Source organism: Stenella coeruleoalba (assembly GCF_951394435.1).
Source record: "Stenella coeruleoalba genome assembly, chromosome: 16".
Lineage (NCBI taxonomy): Eukaryota > Metazoa > Chordata > Mammalia > Artiodactyla > Delphinidae > Stenella > Stenella coeruleoalba.
This window is the reverse complement of record NC_137162.1, coordinates 37194817-37209307: the sequence shown is the minus strand read 5'-3', so window position 1 is coordinate 37209307 and position 14491 is coordinate 37194817. Positions and strand designations below refer to the sequence as shown.

Here is a 14491-nt window from a genome sequence, read left to right as displayed (position 1 = left end):
CAAATAGCAAGGCAGCTCAATATCATGACTTTATGTTATATCGTAACATTTACTACATGCAAAGTTTTTTATTCTCCTGTCAATTTGTTTAGATTATTATTAAAGTGAAGGTACAACATTTTGAAACTCAGGTAGAGATTTTGCAGACACTCATGACTAAGGCTAGAAACCTGGTTTGAGAAATGGGTTGGAAGGACAGACAATCCTGGGGAGGTGAGCAGACAGGACTACACTGCTGAGTCCATTATGATGGGGCACAATGTGGGGCTGGACTCCTGCCCTCCACCCGCCCCATGCCCCAGCTCCCCAGCCCTCTCCCTGTGACAGGCAGGCCTGAGAGTGTCCTTCCCGTGGTTTTGATCACACGGGAATCCACAGGTTCCAGACAGAAATCAAAGTCCTTCCTTGATGAGGGATCCTGGACTGGACATGCCCTTTTCTGGGCTTTGGTCTTCATCTGAGCACATGATGTACTCCACTGCAGGATTCTTTACACATCTGTCTCTCCCCTCACGATGTGGTGAGTTCTCTGAAGACAAGACCCTGTTGGATCTCATATACCAAGCACTGGATCCTCGGACCCAGCTTCTCCTGCCATCTGCCAACCTTGATCCCTCTGCGGCGAGTCCTTGTTCTCAGGCTCTCCTTAAACACAAACATCATGCAATAACTTTTTTCCTCTAATAGGTTGAAAATGTGGTGGCTACTTGTAACAATGTGTTTCATCCACATGTCTGGAAATTCATTTTGTCTCCTTGGAAAAAAAGCGGTGAACCCTGAAGCCAACATGAATATTGTAAGTTATTCATATCACTAATATTTTAAAAACACTTCCAAAGATATTGACACTATTGCTCTCATTAATCCTTTATGATTTATTATAAAGTCTGAAAGATTTCTTTACAAAGTACATGTTACCCCAACCAATAAGAAATTCTATTTTAAGAATCCAAAGTGGCCAAGTATACTCATGAAGCTAAATGTTTTGTCTTTTCTGCATTCAGAGTCAGATGATTTCCTACTGGGGTTACCGAAGTGAAATGCATGAAGTTATAACTGCAGATGGTTACATCCTTCAGCTCTATCGGATTCCTCATGGGAAGAATGATGCTAATCATTTGGGTAGGATTGGTGTGAGGGAAAAAAATGAGTGTCTCAAATCCTGAATCAAATACATTCCAGTCAAAAATATTCTAATCATAAAACACTAGATTAAGTTACTCAAAAAAAACCTGAACCACCTTGGTCTCTGAGATTAAGCTGAGGGTCTGAGTGATAACCAGATTTACATTGGTTTCTCTGATGTGAAGCACACTGGCCCATGATTTTAGTTTGTCGTGCTGGGTGGAAACTCAGGGCCCCTGAATAGAAGACCCACTTAATTAACATAATGCTGAATTTCCTTAGAATATAATTTTTTCAATAGGTTTTTGAGGTTTAATTGGCATACAATCAACTGCACATATTTAAAGTGTACAATTTGACATGTTTTTTCATCTGAGAAACTGTCACCACAATTAAGATAACGTATTCAGAAATATTCACCTCACCAAGCAAACGTTTTTAATTCTATTCATATAAAAGCCTGTTTCTATCTTCAGGTTTATCTGAGAATAAGGAGTGAGTTTATAAAGATTTTAACAATTATCTTCTTTAGGTCAGAGACCTGCTGTGCTTCTGCAGCATGGTTTCCTAGCATCGGCCACAAATTGGATTGCCAACCTACCCAGCAACAGCCTGGGCTTCCTCCTGGCGGATGCTGGATATGATGTGTGGCTGGGAAACAGCAGAGGAAATACCTGGGCCAGGAAAAATTTATACTATTCACCAGACTCAGCTGAATTCTGGGCTTTCAGGTAAAGAAAAGGGACGATTGAAAATAAATATTGAGTTAAAAAGCATGGGTATTCACTGCTTCCAGCCTAGCCTCATTTTAACAAATTACACTCCAAATAGGAGGAGAAGGATGTCATCTTCATTCTAATACATTTTTGGATTCTTCCTTACACCTCATTCCAAGGGTAGCCTTTCCTCCAAACTGTCTGTGATCCCAGTAACCATTGTTACGGGATTCCCTAAATATGCTTTTCAACAAGGAATGAGCTAAATGACTGAAGCAAGGAAATTTGCTGCCCCCAGCAGATTCTGAAGGAACATCCACAAGGATTACTAGAAGGTTAAACCCAGTTGGGGTTCATGAACAGCACCTGTCATCATCAGTATTCAAGTGGGGGTGGCGAAGACAATGAAATTCTGACACCATGGAGAGATTATCAAAGATTTCCTCTCACTGGCTCTCTTGTGCCTTATTCCTAGAAATTACTAATGGAAGTGGAGAAGAGAATTTGCCTGATGATGATGAGGTGCAAAGGTGCTCTTAGAAGTTCCAAGAAGTGAAAGAAGCTTGTGTGTCCCAAGTGTAGTGAGGAAGAGGGCGAGTGAGAGGAGAGGAGACTAGAGATGCTGACAAGGGCCAAATCAGGCCAGGCTGCATAGGTCTTGGTTAAGGCCTTGGAGCTCATTCTAAGTGTAATGAGAAGCTTCTGGAAAGTTTTCAACAGGGGAGTGGCATAGCCTGTTCTCGTTTTCAAAGGGTTTTTCTGGCTGATTTTTCTGTTCATATTACATGGCAGTGGAACACAACATACAAATGATTATTAAATCTGACATTCAGGTTCAAGGGTAGAAGTATTCCCCACCTACAGCTACTATTGTGTTTGGATTACATTGTAGCTGTGCTTCAGAAATGATGTGCTGTGCTTCAGAAATGATGTCAGCTGTTTATGAGAAGCCACCCCAAAGAGCCCCTGACACTCACTAACAGTCTATAAGCAACAATGCTTAGAGAATCTAGTTTTCTATTTTTCAAAGGAAACCTTACCTTAAATAGGTTGACTTATAGAAAGTAGAGCAAGGAAATGTACTCATTTTTATTTTGTCTTTTTTTCTTGCAGCTTTGATGAAATGGCTAAATATGACCTTGTATCCACAATCAACTTCATTTTAAGTAAAACTGGACAGGAGAAGCTACACTATGTTGGCCATTCCCAGGGCACCACCATTGGTAGGTAACAGCAGTTAGTAGGTAGTTTAGTTCATATAGACCCCTTTCCAGTGGTTATGCAGACATGCTGGTCATCATGCTAATTGCTTTCCATTCATTATATAATGTCTACAGCAACCCAATGATATAAGACCATTATTATTCCTACTGTATATATAGTGAAACTAAAGAGCAGGTAAATAAATAGTTTGTGTAAGGTAACACAGTTATTACAAATAGGGTAGCTCAGATACCAGGTCAGGAAATCTGACGCCCAAGCCAATGCTCTGAAACTTTGTACCACACAGGCTCTGGTCTCAGTTTATTCCATTCATTCAACCATATTTATGGGGCACCTATAATGTATCCTAAGAATACAGCAAAAATGAAATAGTTTAAAATCTCTGTCTTCCTACTACTTATACTCTAGCAGGAGAAGGTAGAGAAAATAATAAAAATTAAAAAGTAAAATACGTACTATGCTAGATAATGATAATACTATGAAGAGAAAAATAAATCAGGGGGTCAGATTAGGGAGCATCAGAGGGGTACACAGCAATTTTATACCAGGAACACCACCAAATACTTTCTAAGTAAACGTGAAGGAAGTCAGTGAGCCAAGCTCATACCTGGAAGACTGATATTTCAGGAGGAGGGAACAGATAGCCCAAAAGATCTGACGCTACAGCACACGCAGCACATTCAAGGAACAGCAATGGGGCTGTTCATTGTGTGGATGAATCAGATTGAGAGAGACAAAGATGAGTTGGGTGGGAGTGGTGAGGAGGGCCGACTGTTCAGGGCTTTTGAGGCTGTTGTAGGGATTTTTGCTTTCTCTCTGAGTGAAAAGGAAACCATAGAAAAGTTTGAGTAGAGGAGTTACATGATCTGACTTGTTAGCAGGATCCTTCCGGTTGTTGAAGGAAAACAGGGATGGAGCAGAGAAAGCAGTCACTGAACTCTTCCTGTAACCCAGGGGAGAGATGATAGTGACCCAGAAGAGGGGGTGGTAAAGATACCTGGTTAGGTTCTAGACGTATTTTCTATATATGGGGGGGGAGACCAGCAGAATTTGCTTATGTAATGGATATGGAGTGTAAGAGAAAGAGGAGTCAAGGATGACACCACGATTTATGGCCAGAGCACTGGGATGATGGAGATGCCATTAGCGAAGACGAGGGAGACAGTAAGAACAGCTGAGGTGGTGGGGAGAGCAGGGGCTCAGTTCTGGACCCAAGTGTTAGGTGCTATTGGAGATCCAAGTGGAACGTCAAGCAGTCAACTGTAGATACAAATCTGGAGTTTAGGAGGGAAGATTGGGCTGAAAATACAAAATGTGAATCATCAGTACATGAGACAGGATGTAATAAGCAAAGAATTGAGCTCAGACAGAAAAGAGGAGGGGTCCAAGCCCTAAGGCCTGGGCCACAATTGATTTGGAAGATGAGGACGAATCAAGTGAATAAACTGGAAAATAATGGTGACTGTGGTGTAAGGGAAGCCAGGAATGTCTAGTGTTCTGGAAGGCAAGTAGAGAAAGTATTATTAGGAAAATACTGCAGTCAACTGTGGAAGAGGCTTTGATCAATCGTGTGAAATGAAGTCTGAGGACTGACCCTTGGTTCTGGCAACCTAGAAGCTATAAGGGAACCTTTCTAATAGCAACTTTGGTGGAATGGTTGGGACAAAAGCATAATCAAGGAAATTTAAGAGACCATGAGAGAAACTGTAAAGGGAAGAGAAAGGATGAAAGCAGAAGGGGGAATAGGGGATTATATGGGAGAAATAATGGTGTATTTTTTATGTTGATCCTCACTGTCAGCCAGTGACATTACTTCCTACTACAATTCTAAACAATCCGAATGTCCATATATGGGCATATTCAGGAAAGTGGATGAAATACTTGGTAGAAGCCTGTGGAAGTTCTCTTCCCACTGCTTGTTCATCCTAAAGCATGGATCCCACTGGTAGAATTTTAGACAGAAAAAAGGGTCAGTGAGGAAGAGCTTCCCAATGTTTCTGTCATTGTGTAATATGTTATGGGCCCAAGGAGATGAGGATTTGTGCTATTTTTTTTTTTTTTAATAAAAGCACTTTTAGAGGAAAGGGCAAAAAAGCAGGACTAGGCAGAGGGAGAAGTTGGGCAGTGATGCAGTCCCCAAAAGTCCTCAGCCAGCTCTGTATGACATGGCTCTTCAGAGTCTTCATCAGTGGGACTAGCTGGCTGGTCCTTTACCCATTTGTTGACCAGTCATTCAATGCAGGATGACCCAGGAAGGGACCTTGGGTTCTCTTGAGCAAATGCAAAATCAAAAGTCTCCCTGCAGCTTCAGCTGAATAAATGCCTTGGACTCGAAGAGAAATCAGGGCAATGAAGAACAGCAACAAAACACATGGTTAACCATGGATTCAAATTCTTTGTTAAAAAGTGAGAAATCTTCTAGATTCCTAAAATTTACTCCTTTAGTTTCCCAAACTATCCAAAATTTAACCCCTTTGGATGGAAATCTACCTCAACTTATGACCGATGCCCATGCTTTTTTAAATAGAACATGTTGAACATAGCTTAACTTTTTTTCAACGATATAGGGCTATAAAATGATTGCATTTAGCTGAAATGCAACAATTTCCTTAGGAGTTATTGATATCAATAGAACTGCTTGTCCTGACACAAAATAACTCCAACCTACCAGTCTCTTGAGTATTTAAATTTTGTCTTTCTTTCATTTGAACTTCTTTTCATTCTTCTTTTTCACCACTGGATAGTTTGTCATTATGTCACCATACTCATAAATTTTGGGAAATTTTTTTCTGCCTTCTAATTTACATCTTCCAATCAATCTGCTGTGTACTTGAAAGTTAGATAAGTATCCTTGATAGAATTGTGTCTAAAGTGGGATTAAGTTTATTCTGAGAAGTCACCTGTCCTGACCCTATATGGACCCATGGACACCCACTCAGGCTCCTTGCGTGTGATTCTTGCTTACTCTGGGTGATCTGTTGGCTGATATCTGCAGAGTTAGGCAACCAGATAAAGAATCCCTTAATAAACAGAGTGCTCTTGGAAAGACCATTCTTCCTCCATTGGGATCAGGCTGGATATTATGTAACTGAGGCCATTGTGTAAGTTGGAAAAATTTTGTTTCAGGGCATTATTGAGTCTCGTCAATATGTCATTATTAACAGTAGGGAGAGATTGTCTCATGTAATTCAACTGTAAACAATTTAAGTTGAGGGCTTCCCTGGTGGCGCAGTGGTAGAGAGTCCACCTGCCGATGCAGGGGACACGGGTTCGTGCCCCGGTCTGGGAAGATCCCACATGCCGCGGAGCGGCTGGGCCTGTGAGCCATGGCCGCTGAGCCTGCGCGTCCGGAGCCTGTGCTCCACAACAGGAGAGGCCACAACAGTGAGAGGCCCACATACCGCAGAAAAAAAAAAAAAAAGAATTTAAGTTGATAATTCTTTGATTAGAACCCAGTCTATTTATATGCTACTGTTCATGAAAACAATTAAAAGCAGACAGGCTGAGAATGTTTATTGTATATAGATGTTGGAATTATCTCGGCTTCTCATTTGTCAAGCATTTACCATGTGACTAGTTCCTGGTAAATACTTTACATGATTCACCTCAAGTACTTCCTAAACAACCCAAGGAAGCATTCATTATTACATGCATTTTTAGATGAGGAAACTAAGGCTCTTAGAGTTTAGGTGACTTTTCCAATGTCACAAAGTTAATAAATCACAGAACCAGGTTTCAGACTCTGTTTGGACACATTTCAAATTTGTGCTTTAACCTTTCCACGTATATACCCTACTCATATTAAATGTTAATTATCTCATTGTTACGAGATTAGATAATTTTAAACTGAACCAAACCTGTTGTAATATAACGTTTTTGTTACCACATGATTATTCTAAAGTAGGCCTATTTTCTAAAATCAGATAAAACAGTTTATTATAACTTTCAAAAAGTTCTACCCTCATGTTCCCAGAGAGAATCTATGAAAATAAAACAAATATACTAAAATCTGATCATTCTGTCGATTTCAGGTTGTCCCAGATGGCACCCGTAGTAAATCCAAAGTAATGTCACATTGTAAAGCACACACGCACACACACACCTTTCACCTTTTGTTGTTCTTTTTCAGGTTTTATCGCCTTTTCTACAAATCCCACGCTGGCTAAAAAAATCAAAGCCTTCTATGCATTAGCCCCAGTTGCCACAGTGAAGTATACCAAAACCCTGTTGAACAAACTTGCACTCATTCCTCCCTTCCTCTTCAAGGTATGTGATTCCCTTTAACTGGGTCTAAGATGTTAAATTGTTTGTGTATTTCAAAGTGATGGAAAGAGAACAAACACCTGGTGGACAATCATGTTTATATTCAAGGATGGAAATTAACATGTTTATATTATTTCTTGAATAGCACTGACCATGGTTGAATCCCCATTAGAGTTTATGAGATCCCCACCGATTTCTTTATTCTCGATTACCTTGTGCGGATTAGCAATGCCTGGGAGAGTTTTTGCTCCTTCCATGGATGTTTCTTTACCAAGCACCCACACAGGTCTTCAAGGCTATGATTTCCCCCCCAAGACCAGGGAAAGGGAAATAAAAGCAAAAGAGTCAAATGAGAAGCCTAAACCACCTGGTCCAAGAAAAGTGGGAAGAAGAAGGATAGGAAAGAAAAGGAAGGAAAGGGAAAAGGAGAGAGAGGGGGAAGATAGCAATGGTGAAGTGAGGCAAGGACTCGGAGACCACTTATCATATATCCTTGGCTTTCCAAGCCTTTTCCTAAGAGTTCCTTCCTCTTTAAATGGGGATTTCATAGGGCAGTAGCATAGATTTCAATAAACTGTAAATATTATGGAGGCATACATGGTAGGGAATTAATAATCTTTCCTTTTTCCAGTGTTTAATCACTGACTTCTCCCACCCACCGAAACTAACACATACACACACATACACAGTCTCCTTTAGGAGAACAGTTTACCTCAGGCTACAAAATTTAATGATGCCATTTTCTTCTGTGGTTGAGTGCTATTCTTTTTTTTTTTTTTCACTCAATTAACACGCATGCCTAAAATCTAAGAGATTTTACCTACAGACCAGCTACATTTGTAAAGCTTTTACTCAAAATGTAAAATTGTGTGATGACCCTGAGTATGTTTACCGGTTGCATTGATTCAGAAATTGTTTGTTTCTTACTCATATTCATATTTTCTGACAGGCAATGTAGAGAGAGGTTTTTAAAAAAGCATTAGACCTTAGGTCAGAGGCTTGAGGCTCAGATCAAGATTCTAGCTGTAATCCAGTTCTCACTAGACCAAGATCCTGACTATTCACTAGCCTTATGTTCTCACGTATAAAATGGGGATAACAGGGTACAAACTACCAGTTAAAAAATAAGTAAGTCACATGGATATAATGTATAGCACAAGGAATAGAGTTAATACTTTATAATAACTTTGTATGGGGTATAATTTTGAAAATATGGAGTCTCTATGTCGTATACCTGAAACTAACATAATATTGTAAGTCAACTATACTTCAATAAATTAAATAAAATGGGGATAACAAAGTGTCTACTTATTTTAAGAACAATTAGGGTGTGTCCTTTCAATTTTTAAACTACCAAGCCTCTTTGTCTTCTTAAAGATTTTGCTGAAAATATGGCTTAGAAGTCACCATTTCCCCTCCTGATTTTTTTTTATTTATTGCCGAAATCACACATCTTGGCACTTAATTATGATATTCTGCCATGTTGTTTTATGAGTTTATTCCCTAACTCCTATGACCCCAACTAGACTGTAACTCTGTGTCTTACCCAGCACCCAATGCAGTTCTCAATGCAGCAATTAATACTCAATACTCATACCTGCACTGTCCATTCCATATCTTTATTGTGGGGATTCAATGAGAGAGAGTATTTAAACCTCTTAAGACAACATATAGAAGTATGAAAATATAATGTCTATTCCCATTTGTACCAGTAAACAAGACAAATTAATGTCTTTTCTGCAGCTTGTTATTTGCAAATCTTTAATGATGCTTTTATTTTTCAGATTCTATTTGGTAACAAATTGTTCTACCCACACAATTTTTTGGAAAAATTTCTTGGTGCTGAAGTGTGCTCCCGTGAGATGCTGAATGTCGTTTGTAGGAATGCCTTGTTTGCCGTGACTGGATTTGATAAGAAAAATTTGAACATGGTTTGTATGCATTGAAATTTCTATTCTGAATATTTTGAGCAACCCTCATGATTACTTGTCTCATCATCAATTAGGAATGGTACTTTATTAGAACCAGGAGTCACTTCAGAATTCTGTCCATGATATGCAGATAAGCCCACGAGAAATCACAAGTCATTGCTCGCAGTTTTGTTGCCTCCACATTTCTTCCATCACCTCACTGTGCCCTGAAGTAAACAGCTTGTAGGAAAAACAAAACAAAACAAAAAACTCCCTACTCACTTCTGATCACCTGAATAATTGGTGTGACATTTAAATTCTGTGAGTGGAGGCATTGAACCAAGTTGTCAAGTTCCTCTGTAGGAAAAATATGTCTAGATATTGAATATTACTTTAAATATTTTTAATGCTGATAGTCATCTCCATAAACTTTCTAAAACTTGTTTCAGAGCATTTATGTAAGATCTTGTCCACACTCTTTACCTTCTATTTCATTTGCTTTGCACCAAGTGGATGCTTAAAAGCACATATGACAAAACGCGGTATCAGAAAGTAGTTAAGAATATGGATTCAGGGTAAAAGCCTAAATTCAAATCCTATCTTTGCAGCGCACTTGAACTCCTCCATCTTGATTTCCTTATCCATGAAATGAGTTGTTGTGAAGATTAAATGAGCTAACATATGTAAAGTATATAGAACATAGTACAAAGCAATGCTCATAGTATATCATGTTTTGCTCATAGTATATCATGTTTTGCTACTAATAGTATGATACACTGACACCTATTCGCCCTCAAAATTGTTTAGTTTTGTTATATACCCTCGAAATTAGCCCATATAATCACAGTTTGCAAGCCATAAAGTGATGTACAACTTTTTTGCTCGTATCCTGCCAGTAATGCTGCCCATAAAACTTGATCTAGATCAGAAAAAGTTAAGTCTTAGATGTTTGTGAGAAACTGAACATACATCTAAGTGCGCATGTGTGTGCTTGTATGTTTGCTTTCTAGACTCGCTTAGATGTGTATCTAGGACATAATCCAGCAGGAACTTCAGTTCAAGACGCCCTCCACTGGAGTCAGGTATCATTTCAAGCTGCTCAAACTTTTTGTGGGCCTAAACCATTAACAATTTACCTAAAGCACAGTCTTAAAATATTCTGTCAAATGCTTCTACAAGGGAATTTTTCTGGCACGTGACTACCAGATGAAAATATCTATCAATCCATGTGAATGAAAATCCTACAAAAAACAGGTGCTTTGGGTAACAAGAAATAAATGATGATTATGACTTGAAATTATTTCAAGCAAAGCTGCATTTAAACTTGAATAAATTGTTGCGGAGGATTAATGGTCTATTTTTGGAATGAGAAAAAATTTTTAAATAATATTTAAATTAAAAGTAAACTACTTGGAAAAGTTGGCATTTTATTATTTACATAGCCAAGTGACTTTTTAATTTCCTTGTATCTTTAATTTCTCTACATTAGGCTGTTAAGTCTGGGAAATTCCAAGCTTTTGACTGGGGAACCCCAACTCAGAACATACTGCATTATAACCAGGTAAGCATCTTAAGTTGAGGTTATTTGCATTTTGAAAGACAAAGATATAAAAAGTTAAAGATGAAATTACGATAACTTTGCAGGTATTTTCCAAAGGAATGCTGTTGCCTAGACCTAGCCTTAAGGAAATTATAAAGTAGATGACTCTATCCTTTGAGTCTTTTTGTCATGTGGAACATCACACTGGTCTCTAATTCTTCCACTGAGCCTTCACGCTCCAGTGTCTGTGCTCATTCAAGCTGCCCTCAAAGTACCACACCACTGCAGTGAGAACCTTCTAGATCTTGTCACCCCTCGCTGCATTAGACAGATCTGCCCTGTATCCCAGACCCCCGGCATGCTGTCTTCTCCTTTCCAAAGTGCAACTAACTGTTATAATAAACCAATAACTTCTTTTTTTTTTTTTTGGCTGCTCTGCGAGGCTTACCAGATCTTAGTTCCCCGACCAGGGATCAAACCCAGGCTCCAGGCAGTGACAGTGCAGAGTCTTAACCACAGCACCGCCAGGGAATTCCCTAAACCAATAACTCTAACTGTTCATGGGATAGAGCTGGAATCTCTGGTCTTCTTAAACAATTTCCTATCCTTTGTTGATGGCCAGAGAAGTTTTCTCACCATATTCCCAGACATAAAAGAAGGATGGTATGCTTGCAGTTCAAGGCTGGAAATATTTTTCAGCAGACAAGAGCCTTGTACGCAGGTAGATATACTGAGCATTCCTCCTACTTGTAGTACAAAGAAGCCAGGCTTTGGAGTCCATCGTACCTGAAGTTAATATAAGTTGAGACAATAACTTTTCATCTCTCCACCCAGACTCAGGGAGTTATTGACAGTAATTAATGGGTAATGTCAGCTCAGGATAAACTCTCGCATTGTCACAGGCTAATTTTGAATGAGAGAATTGCTCTGTGTTTTTTTGGTAATTCTTTCCCCTTCTACTTCACCCCACGTCCAATTTTCCAACCAAGTAACAACCCTATTAGTTTTTGTCTGCTCCAATGACTCAATATCTACAAGGGATTTATATCTTTTCACCACAATGTCTTTTGTGTGAAAAAGATGGCCCAGCCTCCTTGTTTTTACATCTCTGATGTCTTTAAAGAGGTTTTCTGAACACAATCAGATCAAACATTTGTTGTAAAGACTTTTCCCCCCAACCATCACAACCTCAAACCCCCCAGACACAGACTCTATCTTTATGCTGGGCTCTAATAACAGTAATCAGAGACTCCGTCTTGAAGGGCCAAGTGGGGCATGAAACACCCACTCCCAATTCCATTCTCCCTTCAACCAAGCCAAACTCAGGATGGTTTCAACTGACTGAGGGAGTGACACTAATTTAAGAGCCAGAAGCTAGGTTCTGGAAAACACTTTGAATAGTGGAATATGAGTAAAGAAAAGTAGGTTTATTCTTATAGATATTCTCCACAATTTTCCCTTTTCTTCAACATATAAAGGAATATAGTAAAGTATTAAAATACTATGAAAAATTGCATATAATAAAATATTTTTCTTTGGTGAATTGGCTATTACATAAGGATAAAGAAAATATTCATATTAGAATTCTTGAGAATATCATCTTTAAAAACTAACAAAATTCTCTGTGAACTGTGGGAAAGTTAGCAGTGATTCTCTTGTCCCCTTGGCCTGCTTTATGAATCTCTTTAAAATCTTTGTGTGAATGGAGATTTTGTAGAAATAGGAAATGGGACCACTGATAGATTTTCTCAGAATTTGAACGTATATTTAGTAAAATCAGGCAAGTATTTAACAAATACAGCTCCTTAAATGAAATGATTACCTATGGAATGACTATACTGGCAGCCATACAAAGCCAAAATAAATGACTCAGGACATTTTGAGTAATTATTTGTATAGAAACTATCTATCACAGTTAAAATTCAGTCACATTCACTTCCTTCAGCTTGAGTCGAAATCTAAGTTTTTACTTTGTAAGAATTATTATCTAAAGCCCGCCTATTCATGTGCTCACTTCGGCAGCACATATACTAAAGCCCACCTATTCAAAGCATGGTCCAGGACCAGCAGCCTCAGCATCATCTGGGAATGCAGAATCTAGGCTCTTCCTCCAGATATACTGGATCAGATTCTTCATTTTATTAAGATCTCCTAGTGATTCACAGGGCCTTTAGAATTTGAGAAGCACTGATTTAAAACATTGCATCCACGTTCCTCTGTGGATAAAGGTAACTCTGAGCAATAATTGTTAAGATTTACTTATGAAACTGGGTCATGCCACTTGTGACAACGTGGATGGACCTTGAGGATATTATGCTACATGAAATAAGTTAGACACAGACAGATAACTATTGTATGATGTCACTTACATGTGGAATCTAAAAAAAAAAAAATTTAAAAACCTCATAGATACGGAAAACAGATTGGTGGGTGTCAGAGACGTGGGCAAAATGGGTAAAGGTGGTCAAAAAGTATGAACTTCCAGTTATAAAATAAGTACGACCTGGAGATGTAATGTACAGCATGGTGACTACAGATAATAATACCGTACTGTATATTTGAAAGTTGCCAAGAGAGTATATCTTCAAAGCTCTCATTGGGCTTCCCTGGTGGCGCAGTGGTTGATTGAGAGTCCGCCTGCCGATGCAGGGGACACGGGTTCGTGCCCCGGTCCGGGAAGATCCCGCATGTCGTGGAGCAGCTGAGCCCGTGAGCCATGGCCGCTGAGCCTGCGGGTCCGGAGCCTGTGCTCCGCAACGGGAGAGGCCACAACAGTGAGAGGCCCGCATACCGCCAAAAAAAAAAAAAAGCTCTCATTACAAATATATATATAAAAAAACTACATGTGCTGGTAGATGTTAACTAGATTTATTGTGGTCATCATTTCACAATGTATACATGTATGGAATCATTGTAGTGCACCTGCAATTAGTATAATGCTATATATCAATTATATCTCAATTTTTAAAAAACTAAGTTAATGATATCTAATCTACCCACTGAGTAAGTATTGAGTTTCAAGTGCAGTTACTTATAAAAACTCTGATTCTTAAAACTCTGATTCTTTTCCTCTGGTGTTTTAGGCCACACCTCTCAACTACAATGTGACAGCCATGGATGTACCAATTGCAGTATGGAGTGGTGACCATGACCTGTTGGCTGACCCTCAGGATGTTGGTCTTTTGCTTCCAAAACTGTCTAATCTCATTTACCACAAGGAAATTCCTACTTACAATCACTTGGACTTTATCTGGGCAATGGATGCACCTCAAGAAGTTTACAATGAAATCATTTCTATGATGGCAGAAGATAAAAAGTAGTGCTGGATTTAAAGAATTATTCATGTACTTTTCCCAAAATGATTTCTTCTCTTCCACATAGTTTTCTGTACTGTTTTAAATGCAATGTTTCTTTCTGTAATTCTGACTTTCAAAATATATTAGCATCAACAAACTTTTCATTGGTCATTTTTAATTGAAAAGAATTTTTTTTAATTAGATTTTTTTCACTTGAAAATTTATCTAGAAACTCTTGAGAGAACACAGTCTTGGGGAGGTGAAACTTCCCTTCCAATCCTCCCATTCAGTTTATCTTCTAAACTCCAGGTAGATAATGAGCCATGAATCATGGGTGTTGCCAAAAGACAGTCTTGGGGTTGAGTATTGATACCTCGTATGCACACTTGAGATTGAGTAAATTGTTTTCTTCCTATT

The 14491-nt window shown here is 38.9% G+C and overlaps 1 protein-coding gene across 1 annotated transcript; it reads left to right on the top strand.

Annotated features, from left to right (window-relative positions):
• Positions 1-694: 694 nt before the first annotated feature.
• LOC307175300 (gastric triacylglycerol lipase-like) lies at positions 695-14135 on the top strand (the record flags this gene model as incomplete). Its single annotated transcript, XM_079900278.1, has 9 exons — positions 695-796; positions 1005-1122; positions 1658-1856; positions 2955-3064; positions 7195-7331; positions 9113-9259; positions 10249-10320; positions 10728-10799; positions 13862-14135. 9 exons carry the CDS (start codon positions 695-697, stop codon positions 14096-14098), a joined length of 1194 nt encoding a protein of 397 aa, XP_079756404.1. The 3' UTR covers positions 14099-14135.
• Positions 14136-14491: the final 356 nt, after the last annotated feature.